The sequence below is a fragment of the Acomys minous genome (genome assembly GCF_964271855.1).
Source record: "Acomys minous genome assembly, chromosome: 13".
Taxonomy (NCBI): Eukaryota; Metazoa; Chordata; class Mammalia; order Rodentia; family Muridae; genus Acomys; species Acomys minous.
The window spans coordinates 111,580,123-111,599,232 of NC_140495.1; the positions used below are offsets into that span (position 1 = coordinate 111,580,123).

The 19,110-nt window shown below is 60.8% G+C and overlaps 1 protein-coding gene across 10 annotated transcripts in view; it reads right to left on the minus strand.

Moving 5' to 3' along the window:
• Window positions 1-1,046: 1,046 nt before the first annotated feature.
• COL11A2 (collagen type XI alpha 2 chain) overlaps window positions 1,047-19,110 on the minus strand; it is a 30,998-nt gene continuing 12,934 nt past the window's right edge. For all 10 annotated transcript variants that reach the window (XM_084754753.1, XM_084754755.1, XM_084754756.1 and 7 more), the window contains 55 exons: window positions 18,753-18,827; window positions 18,271-18,357; window positions 17,984-18,040; window positions 17,792-17,845; window positions 17,658-17,711; window positions 17,520-17,573; window positions 17,326-17,379; window positions 17,105-17,158; window positions 16,977-17,021; window positions 16,333-16,386; window positions 15,903-15,947; window positions 15,650-15,703; window positions 15,445-15,489; window positions 15,274-15,327; window positions 15,010-15,054; window positions 14,763-14,816; window positions 14,637-14,681; window positions 14,175-14,228; window positions 13,749-13,856; window positions 12,827-12,880; window positions 12,518-12,571; window positions 12,369-12,413; window positions 11,964-12,017; window positions 11,829-11,873; window positions 11,674-11,727; window positions 11,517-11,570; window positions 10,788-10,841; window positions 10,338-10,445; window positions 10,117-10,206; window positions 9,907-9,960; window positions 9,616-9,723; window positions 9,385-9,492; window positions 9,235-9,288; window positions 9,094-9,147; window positions 8,831-8,938; window positions 8,402-8,455; window positions 7,769-7,822; window positions 7,560-7,613; window positions 7,385-7,438; window positions 7,014-7,121; window positions 6,631-6,684; window positions 6,430-6,483; window positions 6,268-6,321; window positions 5,769-5,822; window positions 5,516-5,623; window positions 5,365-5,418; window positions 5,200-5,253; window positions 4,909-5,016; window positions 4,717-4,770; window positions 4,509-4,544; window positions 4,246-4,299; window positions 3,866-4,133; window positions 3,291-3,403; window positions 2,894-3,100; window positions 1,047-2,472 (listed from right to left, as the gene is read on the minus strand). In XM_084754753.1, coding sequence (XP_084610879.1) covers window positions 2,332-2,472; window positions 2,894-3,100; window positions 3,291-3,403; window positions 3,866-4,133; window positions 4,246-4,299; window positions 4,509-4,544; window positions 4,717-4,770; window positions 4,909-5,016; window positions 5,200-5,253; window positions 5,365-5,418; window positions 5,516-5,623; window positions 5,769-5,822; window positions 6,268-6,321; window positions 6,430-6,483; window positions 6,631-6,684; window positions 7,014-7,121; window positions 7,385-7,438; window positions 7,560-7,613; window positions 7,769-7,822; window positions 8,402-8,455; window positions 8,831-8,938; window positions 9,094-9,147; window positions 9,235-9,288; window positions 9,385-9,492; window positions 9,616-9,723; window positions 9,907-9,960; window positions 10,117-10,206; window positions 10,338-10,445; window positions 10,788-10,841; window positions 11,517-11,570; window positions 11,674-11,727; window positions 11,829-11,873; window positions 11,964-12,017; window positions 12,369-12,413; window positions 12,518-12,571; window positions 12,827-12,880; window positions 13,749-13,856; window positions 14,175-14,228; window positions 14,637-14,681; window positions 14,763-14,816; window positions 15,010-15,054; window positions 15,274-15,327; window positions 15,445-15,489; window positions 15,650-15,703; window positions 15,903-15,947; window positions 16,333-16,386; window positions 16,977-17,021; window positions 17,105-17,158; window positions 17,326-17,379; window positions 17,520-17,573; window positions 17,658-17,711; window positions 17,792-17,845; window positions 17,984-18,040; window positions 18,271-18,357; window positions 18,753-18,827 — 3,927 coding nt within the window. In that variant the 3' untranslated portion in view covers window positions 1,047-2,331. The remainder of the gene's footprint in view (window positions 2,473-2,893; window positions 3,101-3,290; window positions 3,404-3,865; window positions 4,134-4,245; window positions 4,300-4,508; window positions 4,545-4,716; window positions 4,771-4,908; window positions 5,017-5,199; window positions 5,254-5,364; window positions 5,419-5,515; window positions 5,624-5,768; window positions 5,823-6,267; window positions 6,322-6,429; window positions 6,484-6,630; window positions 6,685-7,013; window positions 7,122-7,384; window positions 7,439-7,559; window positions 7,614-7,768; window positions 7,823-8,401; window positions 8,456-8,830; window positions 8,939-9,093; window positions 9,148-9,234; window positions 9,289-9,384; window positions 9,493-9,615; window positions 9,724-9,906; window positions 9,961-10,116; window positions 10,207-10,337; window positions 10,446-10,787; window positions 10,842-11,516; window positions 11,571-11,673; window positions 11,728-11,828; window positions 11,874-11,963; window positions 12,018-12,368; window positions 12,414-12,517; window positions 12,572-12,826; window positions 12,881-13,748; window positions 13,857-14,174; window positions 14,229-14,636; window positions 14,682-14,762; window positions 14,817-15,009; window positions 15,055-15,273; window positions 15,328-15,444; window positions 15,490-15,649; window positions 15,704-15,902; window positions 15,948-16,332; window positions 16,387-16,976; window positions 17,022-17,104; window positions 17,159-17,325; window positions 17,380-17,519; window positions 17,574-17,657; window positions 17,712-17,791; window positions 17,846-17,983; window positions 18,041-18,270; window positions 18,358-18,752; window positions 18,828-19,110) is intronic.

Sequence of the window (19,110 nt, forward strand, 5' to 3'; positions counted from 1 at the left end):
GTGCATCCACTGTGACACTAGATAGCTGAGGTGATGCCAGTGCAGGTGTGCACGCACAGGCATTCTCTCTCTCTCTCTCTCTCTCTCTCTCTCTCTCTCTCTCTCTCTCTCTCTCTCTCTCTCTCTCTCTCTCTCACACACACACACACACACACACACACACAGGCATGCACGCACAGACATGCTTCAGCCCCTTAAAGCTTGAGTGAGGAGCAGGGAATAAGGAATACCATGAGTAAATAAGGAGAAAAGATTTAGTGATATTGTAGGGGCTTCACTATTCTGGGTAGTTGGTTCATTTTTGAGACAAGGTGTCTCTATGTAGCTCTGGATGTCATGGCATTTGTGTAGATCAAGCCGGCCTTGAATTCAGAGACTACTTGTCTTTGCCTCCCAGTGCTCAGACTGTAAAGGCCTGTGCTACCACGCCCCAGCCAGGGTCAGGATTATTCTGAGTACTTTGTAATGATGAAGACACCTGCACCGAGTCTCCACCTGCACCGACTCTGCACCTGCACCGAGTCTCTGCCTGAACTGAATCTGCACCTGCACCGGGTCTCCACCTGCACTGAGGTCTTTATCTCCACTGAATCTGCACCTGTGCAGGGGCAGGAGGCTCCTGGGATCAGAAATGAGTGTGGTCCAAAGTCCTGAGGTTTTGCCCTTCAGGAGGAACTGCCTAGGTGATCCAGCCTGGGACACACGGAAGTGTTGGGGATGCAGTGAGTGTCGGACACACACATCCATGTCATCTCGTGGGGTACAGACAGGACTGGACACACAGTAAGGAAGGCGCCCCAGTTGGACAAGGCCCTGGAGTGACTCTCAAACCTCCACTTGACAGACGAGAGCAAGCAATGCTGTGCGAGGATGGGAAGGCCCTGAGGAGAGCAGGAAGCCCCCTGGGGTGCCCAAGGACCGCCTGACCAGAGCAGACCTGAGCTACTGCGCAAGCCCCGAGAAGAGCATCATGGGAAGGAAGGAGCCAGCAGTCCCTAGGCAGAAAAACCGGCGTCTACACACATACAACCCCCACAGAATAAAGATGTGTGTACGCATATGTATATATTTAAAAAAACGTGCAAATGGAGGCGGTCTGACTTCAGTTCTGGCTTTTGACAACACAGCATTGCAAGCCTGGGGATACAGTGTGCCTTGGAAAAGGTGCAGAAACCGACATCTTGGAAAGGAGTTCAGTTACCCACTTGCACAGAGTTTAGGCTGAACCCCCTCAGAGCGCCTTCTAACTTTGAGCCCGCGGGCAGCTGTATTTGAGCGGGAGATGGGGGCAGACTCGGGACCAGAGCGCTGGCACGACGTCACTGGGCCATCCATTCGGGAGTCTGTCCTTGCCACCCCGGCTGTATAAACCGTGGGACCCGCTGGAGAACCCCTGTGTGCAGGATGGCGCCAACCTTTTAGGGGACAGGAGCACCTTACGGAGCTTGGAGGAGAAAGAAATAACCACACGAGTACCAGCACGCACCCAGGAGGAGACAATCACATTGTTTAACCGTCAGTCAGGAGGGACTTGGGCACAGGGCTGGAGGGGTCCTGGGAGTCCCTTCTGGCCGTAGGTTAGAAATTGGCTTTCTTTCCAGGTTCAGGGAAGGTGACAAGGTGCCCAGGGAGGAGCTACGTGACCAGGGCAGTGCTGAGCGCCTCGAAGAACTTCAGTAACTCAATAACCGGCAGAGGTGGGCCCTGCACAGCCCTCTGGTCTGGTCTCCCCCGGGAGAGCGGCCTGGTCTTAAGTGGCAGGACATTTCTGCCAGGGACAGATGGGTCACGGAAGCTCCACCCCAGGGAGAGAAAGCTGGAGTCCTGAGGCAGGGGAGACCATGTATTCCAGCATTTGTAGTGCCCTAGGTGGACGGGAGAGGTTCATCCCACAAAGCCACACCCACAGGCACTAAGGAAAACCCTGAGGGGGATGGGGTGCCGGCCCACCCCTGCAGCACCTGTCCCCAGTATCTGCTGGGGTTTTAGCAATTCTCTTCTTCTTTGTTACCTTGGGTTTTTTTTTTTCACTCTTTAAATAATTAATATAATTCTTTTTTTAAATACAAAATACACAGCATCCTTTCTCTTCCACTTATTTGGGGTGACAGGGAAGTGTTTTAAATAAAAGTCTCAGCTCTCTAATGGATCATAAGTGGGAGAGCTGGAGGCCCAGGTATCACCCTTTCCCTGGACATCCCAGCACCCCTGGTCTGCCCCACCCTGGCTGCTGCCCCTGACTTGAGGCTCGAGGCACCCTGGCCCAGGACTCCCTAGATGACAAGAGGTCCTCGTGGGACCTGGTTTTGGTTGTCAGGGTCAGAGAAGGGCCTAGCCCATGAAGCAGACCGGCCCCAGCAGCACTCCTCCGCGCCTTGTGGGGGCCCCCAGGTCTGAGAAAGAAGCGTCCAGCACGGGCAGCTGCTCCAGCACAGGCGTCCGCACCTCCAACACCGTCCGCCCTTGCTGTGTCTTCACAGGGGAACAGGGGAAGAAGGCGCTGTGAGCATGGTGACACGGGCCCCTAACCTGAGCCCCAGGCTTGCCTCTCCTCTCAGAAACTTGACCATACCCAGGTGATTCTGGGCGTGTGGACTAGCTAGGTCAGTGTGTGCCCACTCTCAGGGGCATGCGTATATAATCTCTGTAGGTTATCTGGATGTCCACAGTCGCATGAGCCTGTGTAACTCCACGTAACATAGGTGCACATACACACAGGAGCCTATACAAGTTTGACTCCTATTTTTCCCACCCTCCTCAGTAGCCGGCTGAGCCCCCTCCCCTCAGCTACATCTGACACCAGCTCACTGGACTCCTCCCTGCTGTCCCTAGGCGCCCTGCTGAAACCCTCTTATCTCCTTCCTGCAGCCCAAACCCGGGACCTGCCACCCACCTGACAGCCATCTCTGAACTCCTTGACGTAAGGGCTGGTCTCAGGGCTCAGTTCATCCTCATTGGCCCCCCGGAGTTTCAGGGGACCATCCTGGGGCACCACAGAGCACGGGTAGGAGATGTCCTGGTGGGCAGAGACGCTGAGCAGGCGCAGGAAGGTGAGCTGGACCACGCCCACTGGGGAGCCCTCAGAGTCCACATAGGAGAACTGGAGAGAGAGAAGGGGGAGGGGCACTGACAACTCTGGGGAGCAGCCACAGGCAGGGTAAGGACCACCAAGCTTCAGTCCTGGGATTCAAGGACAGATGATAATGGAAGCATCAAAGGTTGAAGGTCACACAATAAGGAAAGGAGGTCAGGATGGACAGAGGCAGGCACCAGGGCCAAACGGCTCGCACCTGTGTGACATCATCCCTGGGTGTGACACAGGTCTCGCCTCCTGCTGTAAAGTTGCAGAACACTCGGAAGGCATCCCGAGCACAGCCCTGGTTGGGGTCGACCCAGTACTCTCCTGTGGGTGAGGAACATGGAGGCCCTTGGTTCTCCTTGATCCACACGCTTCCTTCCCTCCGCCCCAACACCCACAGCAGACCCACAGCCCCATGCTTCCCGACTCACGGCCCTGTCACATCTCCAGCCTCAGTTTCCCTTATCACCTTGCAGCCCACCCCAATCTGTGGTTGGTGCCTGCGTCTCCATACTGACTCTGGGCTCCCTGAGGAAGGAGTGTGAAGTGCAGCGGCAATGTGTGTGTGTGTGTGTGTGTGTGTGTGTGTGTGTGTGTGTGTGTGTGTGTGTCTACTCTCTTGGACACCGGGGCTAACGGGCGGAGCCATGTCAGATGCCGGGACACTTCTCGCCCAGCTGGGTAAGAGTCCCAGTTACGAACCACTTCATGGTCACCCCACTCCGCCGCCTTCCCTGGGATCCCCACTCCCAGCAGCCATCTGCCTGCCCCCTGCCTGCGGCTGACCGTCGGGAAGCTCCGGGTGGCACAGCTTCAAGTCCTGGCAGGTGCGAGCAGGGCTGTCCTGGGTCCCGGTCGGCCTCCTCATCTGTTCTATCTCCTCCCGCAGAGAATCCAGTGAGCCGAAGATCTCCTCCAGCCCCCCAGGACTGCCAGGGGCACCCCCAGTGGGCACAGCCTCATCATCCTGCACCAGCCGGCTTCCGTCCACAGAGCGGCGGGTCTTCTTGGGCATCTGGATGGGCAGCGGCTGGATCACCTCGCCCGGGGGGCCCTGGGTGGAGACAGAGAGGGTGCGGTGAGGTCGTGGTGGGAGCAAAGCAGGGCAGCTCAGCAGGGTGCTGGGCAGCCAGAGCAGCGGGCACTGTCCCTCCCGGCCTACTCACCGGGTGTCCTGGGGGGCCCTGCACGCCCTTCTCCCCCTTGGGTCCAGCCGGGCCCTAAGGAAGGAATTGATGAGGTGAAGGGGGGGGGACCAAAAGACCAAGCATAGGATCAGGTCAAAAAGGATCAAATTGTCAAATTGGTCTCTTGGCCGAAGTGGGGGGGGGGTTTCCCCACCGAGAAGGGGGACTGTGCGGTTGCCCTGGAGAGACAGGGTTCCAGCCAGCTCAGGGAGGACAAAAGTCAAGGCTAAGAGATCACTCACTGTGGCTCCTTTGGCTCCTTTGGGGCCAGCGGGTCCCTGTAAATGAACAGAGGGGGTCAGCACAGGAGTGGGGGGACAAAGCCACAAGTCCGTGGGACCCAGGGTTTCTACAGAAGTGACATGGAGACACGGGAGAGGGAGAGCTGTGGGGCACAGCACGGAACTGGGAGGTCTGCAGGAGGGTGAGGGTAAGAGATGGGGCACTTACGGGCAGGCCAGGGGGCCCTCCAGGGCCGATGGGGCCCGACGCTCCTGGGATACCCTAGAACAGCACGGGAGAGGCTGGGTCCCTCCATCCTTCTGTCCCTCCGTCCCTCCACCCCACGGCCAGTTCCCACCCCCACCTCCAGCATGAATCCCACCCCATGCCCGACCGCGCTGAGCTGTGTCCTGTACCCACCGTCTCTCCCTTCTGTCCGGCAGAGCCCTGAGGGCCAGGGAGGCCCCGGTCCCCTTTCTCTCCCTGCTCGCCAGTCGGCCCAATCAGTCCGATGAGACCCGGGTGACCCTGGACCAGGGAAGAGGTGGTCGTAGGGATGCTCACAGAATTTCCACAGATGAAGAAGGGCAGGAAGACAGGGGGACAGACAGAGGGTCTGGAGAAAGCCCCAGCTGGGGACCGGGTGATGGAGGCCTGAAGCGGGGAGGGGGGGGGGGCGGCCATCCCTGCAGGGTACCGTCTGTCACTTACCTTCTCTCCCTTGGCTCCAGCATCACCCCGGAGGCCAGGAAGTCCTGGGGGTCCCTGTGTGGAGACAGGAAGTCATTCTCCCCAGAGTGGGTCCAAGTTCACCTGCTTCCTCCCAGCTCTGGCCACTCCAAGGTACCCACCCACCCACATAGTCCAGTCACTTACCACTGGACCTGGGGGCCCAGCCTGGCCTGTGGCTCCAGGGCGGCCTTGCTGACCCTATGGATCAGAAGGAACCCCGAGGATCAGGATTGTCCCCCCCGTCACACACCCATGGCCTTCACTCTCCTCCCACACCCTTCACACCACAACTCACCACTGAGCCTGGGAGCCCCCGGAGACCATCGGGGCCAGGCTTCCCCGCTGGGCCTGCAGGACCCACAGGGCCTGTCTTTCCTGGGGCCCCCACAGCACCAGGGTCCCCCTGAAACACACAGAAAGAACTTGTCCTCAAAGGCAGGGCAGGGGGGGTCTGAGGGTGGGAGGTGGGCACGGGGGATGCATCTGGGGACAGAAGTCTGAGGAAGGAGGAGGGGAGCCCCCCAGCGCCCAGGCGGCCTCTCCGTTACCTTGGCTCCCTTCTCCCCTTGCCGTCCCTCTGGACCAGGCGTGCCAGCAGGTCCCTGAAGAGGAGCAGGGAGGAAATCATAAGGTGGTAGGCAGCCCGATTCAACTCAGGTCTGCCCTCTTGCACATACACACACGTACGCACACACACACACATAAACGTGCACACATATGCACACGCAGAGAGGACCAGTCACAGCTCGTGAAGACAGGAGCAGCCACATCCACAGTTAAAACAGAGAACCTCTGTGCACGTGGTGACAAGCCACTGGGCCACTTTCCCTCATCCCACAGCTGCTACAGCAAGCTAAGAGGTTAAGCCCAAACGGGGCCTTCGGAGAAGTCCCTCATCCTGTGTCCATTTTGATAGTTAAGTAACTCAGACCAAAGCCCCCCCCAAAGACAGCCAGATTAACAGCATCTCCCGCCTATCACCTGCCTCTGCCCAGCCTCCATCCGCCAACCCAAGCGGCGCCAGGCAGCTGAGTCAACATCACTTACCCGTTTTCCAAGGGGTCCCGGGGGCCCATTCTCCCCAGTGGGGCCAGGGGATCCCTAAGCAGGGAAGACATGAGAATAAGTGGGTTCCAGCCAAGGGACCCCTGGGGACAGGTACAGCCCAAAGGGTTAGGCTCAGTAGGAAGGGGGGGCGAGGTCACTCACGGGCTGCCCTGGCTCGCCATCCTCTCCGCGGTCTCCCTTAGCACCGTCCTGGCCCTGAAGGGGTATGGCGAAGTCAGGAGGGCCAGCTTCTGCTCACCCTGCCAAACCCCAGCTCCTCGAGACCCAGTCCCACCCGCTACACAGAGGCTAACCAACGAAACGCCACCATCTTGGCTCTACCCCTCCCTGCATAAGACTTACCCGTGGACCAGCTTCTCCAGGGGGGCCGGGGTCCCCAGGAAAGCCAACAGGACCCTAATCCAGAGGAAGAAGAAGCTCAGCACCCCAGATCCCAAGGCTGGCCAGGGCCCCGTGATGCATGTCACACTCTCCTCACCCTTAGCAGAGGGTCGCCTGCGCCCTCTTCCCTGCCTCGTCCCTTCGTCGTCTTTATACATCCTGCCCACTCTGGGTGATCTCTCACTTCCCTTGTTCCCAGGAGACCACATTCCACAACCTCCCTCCGAGGCATCACCCCATCCTTGGGCTCCCCACATTACAAGGTGTTCTTGTCCCCCTATCTCCCCCCTTGTGCTCCAGGGTCTCCCGTTCCCAGAGCCCCTCCCTTCACTCCCCAGACTCACAGGGTTCCCCTTGGGGCCGTCGTCGCCTGTGGGGCCTTTAGGCCCTGGTGGTCCAGCCTCTCCTGCTTGCCCAGCCTCCCCTTTCTCACCACGCTCTCCACGTGGACCCTGCAAAGCGAGTGGAGAGAACAGGCCTGACGGTCAGGGAGACGGTCCCTTCCCTCAAGGCAGCCTCAGCTGCCCCTCAGTCACTTGGTGACAGTGGGACCATCAGAGGCAGGGAGTGTCCTGGCCCCTCCGCCCTTCAAGGAAATGGTGGCTGGGTTCCTTCAGGACAGAGATAGAGCCAGGGGCAGACAAGAGACAGGAAAGGTGAGAGAATGGTTAGGGCGAAAGGGATTAGAGAGCAGAGCTTCAGGACCACTGCTCACCTTGACACCCGGCTCACCCTGGACTCCTGGAGTCCCTGACTCGCCTGGTTCACCCTGGGAAGAGATGAGCATTGATGCCTGCCCCTCCCCCGACCCTGACAATCCCATGTGTCAGTCAAAAACAGGGAGAAATCTAACCCTTCCACCCAAGACTGGTGCATTCCTCCCCAGTTACCTTCTCTCCAGGGGGACCCAAGTTCCCAACACCTCCAGGGGGGCCTTGTGGGCCCTGGAAGAGGAAGAGAAGCATTATTAGGGGAGACAGAGGCCTGGCTGGGAGACCAGCAGGGCACCGGTCCCAGGGCCATGGGCTGCTCTTGGCACCTGAGATGGGACCAGAGTTTATGGTCTAGGGGCTGGGGGGCAGAGGGCGAGGTGACTCACGTCAGCACCGTTGGGTCCAGCAGGGCCTCGAGGTCCTGGAGGGCCAGGTGGTCCCTGTGTGGGTGAGATATGAAGTCATCAGGATGGGGAAGAAAGAAGGAAGGGACAGAAGGCGCTCTCGTGAGGTCCTCAGTGGCCTGTCAGGCTGGGGACGACTGTGTGCAAGCCGTGAGGTCTGCAGTGGCCTGTCAGGCTGGGGACGACTGTGTGCAAGCCGTGAGGTCTGCAGTGGCCTGTCAGGCTGGGGACGACTGTGTGCAAGCCGTGAGGTCTGCAGTGGCCTGTCAGGCAGGGGACGACTGTGTACAAGCCATGAGGTCTGCAGTGGCCTGTCAGGCTGGGGACAACTGTGTGCAAGCCATGAGGTCTGCAGTGGCCTGTCAGGCTGGGGACGACTGTGTGCAAGCCATGAGGTCTGCAGTGGCCTGTCAGGCTGGGGACGACTGTGTGCAAGCCGTGAGGTCTGCAGTGGCCTGTCAGGCAGGGGACGACTGTGTGCGAGCAGTGAGGTCTGCAGTGGCCTGTCAGGCTGGGGACGACTGTGTGTGAGCTGTGAGGTCTGCAGTAGCCTGTCAGGCTGGGGCCTGGCTGGGTGGCAGGTGGGCTTGGGCAGGTGAGGGCGGCCACACTCACCATAGGTCCTACGTCTCCTGCTTCTCCCTTCTCCCCAGAAGGTCCTGGCAGGCCCTGTGCAGGTACAGGAAGCAAAGACCCAGGTGATCACCTCATCAAACACCCAGCCCACAGCACCCAGCCCACAGCACCCAGCCCACAGCACTCAGCCCTCAGCACCCAGCCCACAGCACCCAGCCCACAGCACTCAGCCCTCAGCACCCAGCCCACAGCACCCAGCCCACAGCACCCAGCCCACAGCACCCAACCCACAGCACCCAGCCCTCAGCACCCAGCTCTCAGCACCCAGCCCACAGCATCCAGCCCACAGCACCCAGCCCACAGCAGGGCCCCAGTCCTCAGTTACCGCCTCCCAGTAATCAGCAGCAGGTGACTGGCAGCTGCTCACCCTGAACCTACCTCTCAGGCCCTGCCCCACGCCGTGCTCACCTGTAGGCCGATGGGTCCCGGGGGCCCATTGAATCCTCTCGTTCCTTCATCACCTTTGGCTCCAAAGTGTCCCTGGGGCCCCCGAGCTCCAGGCTCCCCATCAGCTCCCTGGAGCAGGGACAAGGATGCAATGACAGGTCAAGGGTCAGGTGCCCTCCATCTATAAACTCACAGACCGAGCACCAGGCACGAGGGCGGGCGGGGGGCAGAATGAGGCAGGCTAGAGTCTGTGGGGGCCTCAGTGGAGACCCAGGGACACTCACCGCGGCTCCAGGCTGCCCCACAGGACCGATGGGACCAGGAGGTCCAGGAGGGCCCTAGGGAGGAAAGGAAGGTCAGAGAGATGGCAGGGAAGACAGGTGGGGGGAAGGGACACAGGGTGGGGTAAAAGCCAGGGGACTTACATGTTCACCTTTGCTCCCCTTGGCCCCCTTCTGTCCGGGGTCTCCTAACTCACCCTGCAGGGGAAGGTAGTAAGAAGATATGCAAATTAGACAGAGGTCACAAGGTCAGCAGAGAGGACAGGACACACCTGTGGGTGCAGGTCCCCTTACCTTGTCTCCATCCTCTCCAGCCACCCCTGGGGGCCCCGCAGGACCGGGAAGCCCCACAGGACCCTGCACCCCATCACGGCCAGTGGGACCAATGGGGCCCTTCTCACCCTGCAGGAAACAAGGGAAGAGGTAACAGCTTGGGCACAGCCTCACCTTCAAGCCCCTCCACAAAATGCCTCCGTAGTTGGTAGCCACCGCCCCTCAGCTCCCAGCCTCCTGCTCCATGCTCACCGGGACGCCTTTCTCTCCGGCTGCTCCAGGGGGGCCCTGCGGGCCTGGACGCCCTGGCGGACCAATGGGGCCCCCTGATCCTGCTGCACCTCGCTCCCCAGGGGAGCCCTGAGAGAGAGACGCAGTCAGGCCCTCCAGGAAGGAGGACCCCAGGAGCCCTGACCATGGATCTCAGGACAACAGAAAGTGGATACATCTGGCTCACCCCAAATTCCCTCTGCCTAGGCCCAGGGCTCCTCCCCCACCCTTTCCTGGTTCCTGCCCACTGCCTCCTGGGGACCCGGGACTCACTGCAGGGCCTGGAGGGCCGGCTGGGCCTTCGTTTCCCTTTAAGCCAGGTCCACCCTGTGAACAAGATTTAGGGTAACAGGTGAGACTCCAGCTGGGAGGTGTGGGTGTTGGGGAGAGAGTAGCTTGGCGAGATGAAACAGGAAGTAATAGTGTCAAGGGGATCAGGAGGTGCGTGACCATACAGGCTGGTGGCTTTGGGGTCACACTCACAGCAGTGCCCGGGAGGCCTCTCTCTCCTGGGAAGCCCCTCAGACCAGCAGGACCATCCTTCCCTGGGGCCCCAGTGGGACCAGGATCACCCTGAAATAGAAGGAGGGGTCATACACCACAGCCTGAGCAGAGTTCTCTAGCCCCTCGGATCCACGCTGGCTCAGCCCTTGCAGCCCCCGCCCTCCCCCACCCCTGCTCCACTCTGCCCGCCCCTCACTGACCTTGGTCCCTTCCTTTCCAGCTGTTCCAGGCAGTCCTTGCTCTCCAGGAGGTCCTGGAGGGCCAGGGTGACCTCTCTCACCCATGGGACCACTTTCCCCAGCTGATCCCTGGGGAAAGACACAGCCTAAGCTCAGCATTGTCCACCCTGGGACCACACTCTGCATCCCCTAAAGTGCCAAACTAGAACCCCTTAGTCTCCCCCAAAGCCACAGGGAAATTGCTGACCATTGTGGGGCGGGGTGGGGGTGGGGCTGACCATCCTCAGGATGGAGTGACAACCTTATGCCACAGCCAGGACACTTCTTAAAGAAAGAGCCACCCAGGAAGGAGATGAGATTCAGGATGGCAGCCCAGGGTCCCCGGCCAGGCAAACAGTCCTCAGGGCTGCGTTACTGGGGAGGAGGCCCTGACTCCAGGTCTGAGGTGCATCCTTTCCCAGGGGAACCTACCTGAGGTCCCACCACTCCAGGGGGTCCTGGGGGGCCGGTCTTCCCTTGGAATCCCTGGGGAGAAAGCCACAGAGTGAGGTCAGACAAGGAACGGACAAGGTGGGTGGCAGTGGGGCAGGCCCCAAGTGCCAGACTCCCGGGGAAGACTAGCACCAGGGCAGCCGGCTCAGCGGGATCCAAGCCCTCCTCACCCCACACCCCTGGGTGCCCCCCTCACCCCACACCCCTGGGGTCACTTACCACCTCGCCCCTCTGGCCTGGGTGCCCCCCCTCACCCCACACCCCGGGGTCACTTACCACCTCGCCCCTCTGGCCTGGGTGCCCCCCTCACCCCACACCCCTGGGGTCACTCTCACCCCACACCCCGGGGTCACTTACCACCTCGCCCCTCTGGCCTGGGTGCCCCCCTCACCCCACACCCCTGGGTGCCCCCCTCACCCCACACCCCTGGGGTCACTTACCACCTCGCCCCTCTGGCCTGGGTGCCCCCCCTCACCCCACACCCCGGGGTCACCCTCACCCCACACCCCGGGGTCACTTACCACCTCGCCCCTCTGGCCTGGGTGCCCCCCTCACCCCACACCCCTGGGGTCACTCTCACCCCACACCCTTGGGTCACTCTCACCCCACACCCTGGGGTCACTTACCACCTCGCCTCTCTGGCCTGGGTGCCCCCCTCACCCCACACCCCTGGGTGCCCCCCTCACCCCACACCCCGGGGTCACTTACCACCTCGCCCCTCTGGCCTGGGTGCCCTGGCAGCCCATCCTTCCCTGCCGGGCCCTGGAAGGGGTTTGAGGTCATACGAACTCTTGACAGGGAAGGGGAACGGGGTGGGGGCGGGGAGAAGGAAGTGAGGTGGATCACAAGTCAGTGGCGAACTTACTGGAGGGCCTTTGGGACCAGGAAATCCATTGGGGCCTTGAGGTCCCGGAAGACCCTGGAGACAGAGGTGGGAGGAGTGAAGGGCGGGGTCTGGACAAGGCGACAACGCTTCTTCCCCAGGGAGCACGGAGACCAGAGCAATCAAGCTGTACTCACCCTCTCTCCAGGTGGCCCGTGGGGACCATCACCACCCGATGTTCCCTGTGAGGGAAACAAAGTCAGGGAGTGAGATAGGGAAGGACGGGGAGGCCCAGCGTCGGGAGACAGAGCCAGCCCCAAGAGTCCACTCACCTTGGCTCCAGACTTCCCGGTGGCACCTCGAGGTCCCCGCTGACCCCTTGGGCCCTAGGTAGGCAGAAAGGGAGTCTCTCACCGTGTGGCTGAGGATGGCCTTGAACATTTGATCTGCCTGGTTCTAGCAGATTCTACATTGCCACACTCAGCTGATGCAGCACTGGGGTGGGACCCGGGGCTTATGCACAGGGGTAGGACCCGGGGCTTGTGCACAGGGTGGGACCCGGGGCTTGTGCACAGGATGGGACCTGGGGCTTGTGCACAGGGGTGGAACCCGGGGCTTGTGCACAGGGTGGAACCTGGGGCTTGTGCACAGGGGTGGAACCCGGGGCTTGTGCGCACCATGCACAGCTGAGCCACCTGCACAGGCCAGCTCTTGGCTCTTGAGCCACTTGCACTCACCGTGGGGCCCCGTTCTCCCCGAGGTCCTGATTTCCCAGACAGGCCCTGGTGAAAATAAAGTCAAGCCAACATCCTCCAAGGCGAGACTCCCCCAGCAGCCCCTCCAACCCGCAGCTCCTCCCTGGGCGCCCTCCCCTCCCCCAGCTTACCCGAGCTCCTTTCTCTCCACTGGCCCCAGGAAAACCAGGAAACCCAAGGGACCCCTGGAGATGATGGAGAAAGAAGAGGGTGAGCGGAGGGAGCTTGGGAAAGGCCAAGAGCCTGAAGAGAGGCCATGGAGGCAGCATCGCTGCTACCTGGGCCAACAAGGAGGGGACCTTAGATCTCCTATCTATAAAATGGGAGTCGGTCAGCTAAAATGTCTCTAGGGAACCCCACACTCTGCTAGTCTATGCTTCCAGGGGTCAGAGGTCAAGGAAGGGACAACAAGAAGGGACAGAAGGGGGACATCACCACACCTTGGGACCCTGGCGTCCGGGGTAGCCAGGCAGACCGGGAACACCTAGCTTGCCCTGTGGAAGGACAGAACGCAGTTAGGAATCATGGGAACTAGACACCTAGCAGCAATCCTCCTGCAGAAGCCTGCGGGCTCCCTGCCTTCTTTGGTGTTCCAGGGCCAGACCTCCCAAACCCATCTCTGTATCTCAGCTCCTCCTCCTCCCAGATTAAATCTGCAGCCCCCTGAGTCCTGCCCCCTGTGGCCCGGCCCCTGCAACCTCATCTTCAGTTCTAGCACCCACTGCTGTACTACCCAGCCCGACCTCTCTCCACTCCCGAGGGAGCACCAGCCCAGCCCCTCCCCTCCTGCTTGGGCCCAGGAGGCTGCAACAAGGAGCTGGCAGCCTGGCCCTGCCCTTCCTGACGGCCACCTGCAGAAAGCTTCATCTGTGAAGCAGGACTTTCATGGGGGACGAGGCCACAGGCCTCCCTCCTCCTCCTCCCCGTTTCCACACTCTCACCCCAACTTGCACCCCATGTCCTCCCTGTGTCCGCCATACCAAGGATTTTCCCTTGACTTTTCTTTGTTTATTTTTTTGTTGTTGTTGTTTTGTTTTGTTTTTTGTTTTTTGGGACAGGGTTTCTCTGTGTAGCCTTGGCTGTCCTGGACTCGCTTTGTAGACCAGGCTGGCCTCGAACTCACAGCGATCTGCCTGCCTCTGCGTCCCAATGCTAGGATTACAGGCATGCGCCACAGCACCTGGCTTTCCCTTGACTTCTTACGCACCCACCTCAAGCCGTATGCCCAGCATACGCCATGTACAGAGAGGCATAACCAGTTAATAGGCATCTCGGATCGGTCACTGACTTCCACTTGGCACCCAATGTCCAGCCTGCCCCAAAGACCAAGCCGCTAACCCCCGTCTTCCTCATCCCCATCACCTTCTCGCCCGTGAGCCCAGTGGGTCCAGGGTCTCCAGTAGGCCCCGTGCGTCCTTTCGGCCCCTCAGGCCCATCTTCTCCCCGGGAGCCAGGGACTCCAACCTCGCCCTGAGAGAACAGCAGGGAGGTGAGTGGTGGGGACAGAGAGGGGTGTAGGTCCCCACTGGAGAGACAGGCACCACCAAGGCTGGGAGGGGTGGGCAGGTGCCTGAGCAGGTGGCGCAGGACAGCAGTTCCCACAGGCAGAGAGATGGTGCCTGGAGGGACCAGCGTGGCCGACTGTGTAGTGGCCATCGCACTGGGACCCAGCTCTACAGTGGGCACAGCAATGGAGGGAAAAAAACTTTCCACTTCAAGGGAGCACTCAAAATGGAAGATCAGTAGGACAGGGTTTGGGGGATCGGGTAGGGAGGAACTTCTGCTCACCCTGTCTCCTTTCACACCTATGTCACCTTTGAACCCAGGAAAGCCATCCTCGCCCTGAGAAAGACAGAGGTGAGAGGGTAAAGGGTTGGGGGAGTTGAGTGAGGGATCAGGGAATCCAGGTAAAGGGTGGGTTTCAGAAATGATAGGGCAGGTGGAGCACTGAGAGGAGGGCAGGTGGAGCACTGTGAGAGAGGAGGGCAGGTGGAGCACTGAGAGAGAGGAGGGCAAGTGGAGCACTGAGAGAGGAGAGCAGGTAGAGCACTAAGAAGGCAGGTGGAGCACTGAGAGGAGGGCAGGTGGAACACTGAGAGGGCAGCTGGAGCACTAAGAGAGAGAGAGAGGAGGGCAGCTGGAGCACTAGGAGAGAGGAGGGCAGGTGGAGCACTGGGAGAGAGGAGGGCAGGTGGAGCACTGAGGGAGGGGGGTGCCCAGGTGTGTGAAGGCCAAGAGCACAAGGCTTACCTTTTCACCCTTGTGGCCCTTCAGGCCCCGAATTCCGTCCACACCCTAGAATAGAGGGGGGAGCGAGAGAGTGACCCCTAGGCTAGAGTACTCATCTCCCCCTCTCTTTCCCTGGCAATCAGTTACCTTGACACCTCGCGGGCCTGGGTATCCTAAAGGACCCTGTGGTCCAGAGGGACCCTGGAAGAGGAAAGAGAGGCACATAAGCAGGGCCTCAGGGGCGGGGGACCAGAACACAGCAACCACACCAGGTCACAGGGCTTAGGACATTACCAGAGCAGAGGGAAGGATGACCAGGAAGACCAGGGACTGTCAGCCCCACCCCCCAGTTTGAAGCCGCCCTGAGGGTAAGAGGAAGAATGGGGGGTCTCACCTGGTTCCCTTTGGTTCCAGGGGGACCTTCTTTCCCTGGGTGACCCTGCAAGGAGAGGTGGGGAATGTAGCTGCTGGCTGTGTCAACTTCCCAGAAGCCCTTGCTCCTCTTCCACCCAGACTGCCCTGTGAGCTAACAACACCAGAACCACAGGTGGCCACCAGGAGTGAGCTCCAGCAAAGGGCACACACTGTACGGGACTGGACGGCCACCAAGGAGCTTGCAGGTGGCACGCTGGGGAGCGTAGAGCTGAGGGGCACTCACCGGGAGCCCATCTGACCCAGGCATGCCGGGGAGCCCTGGTTTCCCTCGAGGGCCCTGCAGGATGGTAAGGAAGGTCATGGTCACTAGAGCTTCACAGCTAAAGTCCCAGGAGAGAGGGGAACGCTCCTCGCCCAGCGCTAGAACCCAATGCCCTGAGAATCAGTCACCCACCTTCTCTCCATGGGGACCGATGGCGCCCTGAGGTCCGGGGAGGCCCTGCATGTGGGGAGAGGGGAGTCATGGGAGCCCCGGGCTGAGCCACTCTCTACATCCCCACTAAGTTCAGGAGCGAGAGAGGCCCCGAGTGTGACCCGGGTGAGGCCTCCGTGGCAGTCAGTCACTAAGGCTGGGCGGAGGGGGAGGCAGGACCATTCACCTGGGTCCCAGGAGTGCCCTGTTGTCCTGGAGGCCCTGGCTCTCCTTGAGGTCCCTAGAAACAAGCAGCCAGAGAGGGCCAGGCCAGGCCCAGGCAGGGGTCAGAAGATGGTGACAGAACAGATAGTACAAAATCTTCAAGGCCAGCCAACAGGACAGGGGCAGGAAACAAGAAGGGGTTCAAAATGGCGTTGAACAAGGCCTGATAGGGCACTTGCAGGGAAAGGAGCGGGGCCTTGGTGCCAATCACTCACCAAGCTCCCTTTGGGGCCATGGGGACCATCCATGCCTCGGACTCCCTGAAACACAAGGTGGGGTTAGCATGCTGGAAGCTGGGGCCAGGCCAGAGCCCTGTGGTTCTGGGAAGTCTGGTCATCCTAGAGGGTGGACAGCGGTTGCCCCACCAGACCATGCATTCATGTGAACCCAAGGGCTGCACGGCCAGGACAGATGGGCAGGGCGTGGGCCTGAGGGCCTGAGGGCTTTTGTTTTTCTTGGCTACAGTCAGAGCCCTGCACCATGTGGCCTACCAAGTGTTTCCTGGGGGAAAGCTAGAGCAGAAATGAGTGGGATCCAGGAGTGGAAAAGCCCATGGGTAGGGGAGGAAGAAAGGAAGTAGCTAGGAAAGGTGGGAATAGGAGAGGTCAGGGGTAACGTTGGGCTAGAAGCTGGGGTGTCACTTACCGGGGGCCCAGGAAGGCCAGGTGGACCTTTGGGGCCAAGAAGTCCTCGGGGGCCCTGTATTCAGTGTTGAGGGGACAGCATGAGTGGGTGACAGGAAAAGCACTCCCTAGTGTGCCCGCTGCTCCCCGCGGCTTCCCCAGAGCACCCCTGCTCCCCGCGGCTTCCCCAGAGCACCCCTGCTCCCCGCGGCTTCCCCAGGGCACCCCTGCTCCCCAGGGCTTCCCCAGAGCACCCCTGCTCCCCACAGCTTCCCCAGGGCACCCCTGCTCCCCGCGGCTTCCCCAGGGCACCCCTGCTCCCCGCGGCTTCCCCAGGGCACCCCTGCTCCCCGCGGCTTCCCCAGGGCACCCCTGCTCCCCGCGGCTTCCCCAGGGCACCCCTGCTCCCCGCGGCTTCCCCAGGGCACCCCTGCTCCCCGCGGCTTCCCCAGGGCACCCCTGCTCCCCGCGGCTTCCCCAGGGCACCCCTGCTCCCCGCGGCTTCCCCAGGGCACCCCTGCTCCCCGCGGCTTCCCCAGGGCACCCCTGCTCCCCGCGGCTTCCCCAGGGCACCCCTGCTCCCCGCGGCTTCCCCAGGGCACCCCTGCTCCCCACGGCTTCCCCAGAGCACCCCTGCTCCCCGCGGCTTCCCTGCCCCTCACTCACCGACTCTCCTGGCAGCCCCCGGGGCCCAATCTCTCCATCATCGCCCTGGAGAAGGAAAGCATATTGGATCAACCTTGCCTTCTAGACTTTTCTCTTGGTCCAGTCTCCTCCCTGACCACATCACTTACCCGCTCTCCATCCTCGCCAGGTGGCCCAGGAAGGCCCTGGGCACCCGTATCACCCTGGAAAAGGGAGCAACAGTGAAGAGGGGCCCCTGATCCCCTCATAAGGCAGATACTGCTCCCTTCGCTAGGCTGCTGAGCTGCCAGCCTCCTTGACTTACTCTGAGGTCCCTACTCCCCCTCTACAGGTCGGTCCCCATCACGTCAGCCAGCCCCATCACACTCACCCTGTGTCCCTTCTCGCCAGGTAGCCCTGGAAGTCCATCAAAACCTCGGTCACCCTAGGAGGAAGGGGGGAAACCAAACTGAGGGTCCAGCCCTCTCCCACCCAAGCCCTTCCTACTCTGACCATGAGAAACTGGAGAGCCCCGCCGGAGCAGGTGAGGCAGCTACAGGAGTCACGGGAGGGCAAGCACAGTACCTTCACGCCAGGTTCTCCCGGCATCCCACGGGCTCCGTCAGCACCCGCTCGGCCCTGGGGGTGCAAAGCATGTGTGAGAGCAAATGGGGACACGGTCCTCTATGCTCCAAGCTCCATCCCCGTCCCTGGAGGACTCACCCTTCGCCCAGCTTTGCCAGGAGGGCCTGTGAGGCCCTGAGGTCCTCTGGGGCCCTAGCAAGGAGAGAGACAGGCACGGTTAACGGGCATAGAGGAGGAACACTGGGCTGCAAATCAGATGTGGGGGTTGTCACCTGTGGGCCCAGGTCTCCAGATTCTCCCTTCAAGCCCGGGCTCCCAGGCTGACCCTGTGAGAGAGAAGATGGTGACATGAAAAGCCACAATCCCACCACCACCACTGAAGAATCAAAACAGCTCTCAACCCGGTTCCCTCACAAAACTATCTACAGATAAAGAAACGCCATGTTAACATCCAATTCACTCACCAGTGGTCCAGGGCGGCCTGTGTATCCCATGGGGCCGGGAGGCCCACGGAGGGCTAGCTAGAAGAGCAAGAGGGACAGAAGACACGAGAGGAAAGTGAGAGCCCCAGCACACCCCCAGATTTGCCCTTCCTCTATCCATCTTCACCCGTGAGCTTTGCTCTCCGTCTCTCAGCCTTCCGGCCCTCCTTTCACACCAGTCCCCCCTGGTGGCCCTCACAAGCGTCTCCCCCCACCCCACATGCACCTCCCTCTACCAGAACCACCCTGTCTCCCCCAGCCCTGCTCACCCGAGCCTGCTGCAGGATCGCCTGGGCCTGGGCCTCCTGGGCTGCCACCACGGGGCCCTTGTCACCCCCACTACTGCCAAACCGGAACTGAGGGACAACAGAGGATAGCGTTCCCCTCCAGGAAGGCCAAGCACCCGTCAGGACAGGGACGCCACCCAACTCTCAGCTGTGCCCCTGGCTCTGGATAGGCACTCTTGCCCCTCCACCCTCCTTCCCACTGTAGCCTTCAAGGCTCGCTCTCCCTTGGTTCTCCGCCTCCTAAGAGATGAGATCTTCCTGCCCTGTTTTAGATGGTCCACGTTCGGTTCCAGGTCTTGAGGCTCTCCTCTTCCCACCCCCAAATCACCAACGGCTTCAGCTGATGCCGTGTGCTGAGATTTCAGGCCCCACCATGTCCGTTTCCCCCCACAGCCTTCTGGGTTAGTTCTCGGTGGGACCACAGCCTCACCCCAACCTGTCTCGCAGCCCAGAAGAGAACTCACCGGGAGCATCAGGGACGTGCCAGGAGGACCAGGGGGTCCATCTGATCCAGGGAGCCCTGCCCGGCCAGGGGGGCCCTGAGCGGGAAAGAATAAGAGAAAAGGAGCCAGGAGCATGTTAGGGGTGTGAAATGGTTTTGAAATCCTTCCCTATAGAACAAATATAGACATGCCTAGATCTCTCCTGAATGCTCTTCCTTGTGAAGAAAAATGTAGGGAGAGAGCGGTTACTGTCCTCTCTGACCAGAGCGCGCTCCCACACTCTAGTTACGGGAGCACAATTAAGTCCTTGGCCAGCTGGTAAGGGATTACTGCACACAGCGTCCACGGGATACAAATGGATCCTCTGCAACCCCTGCCC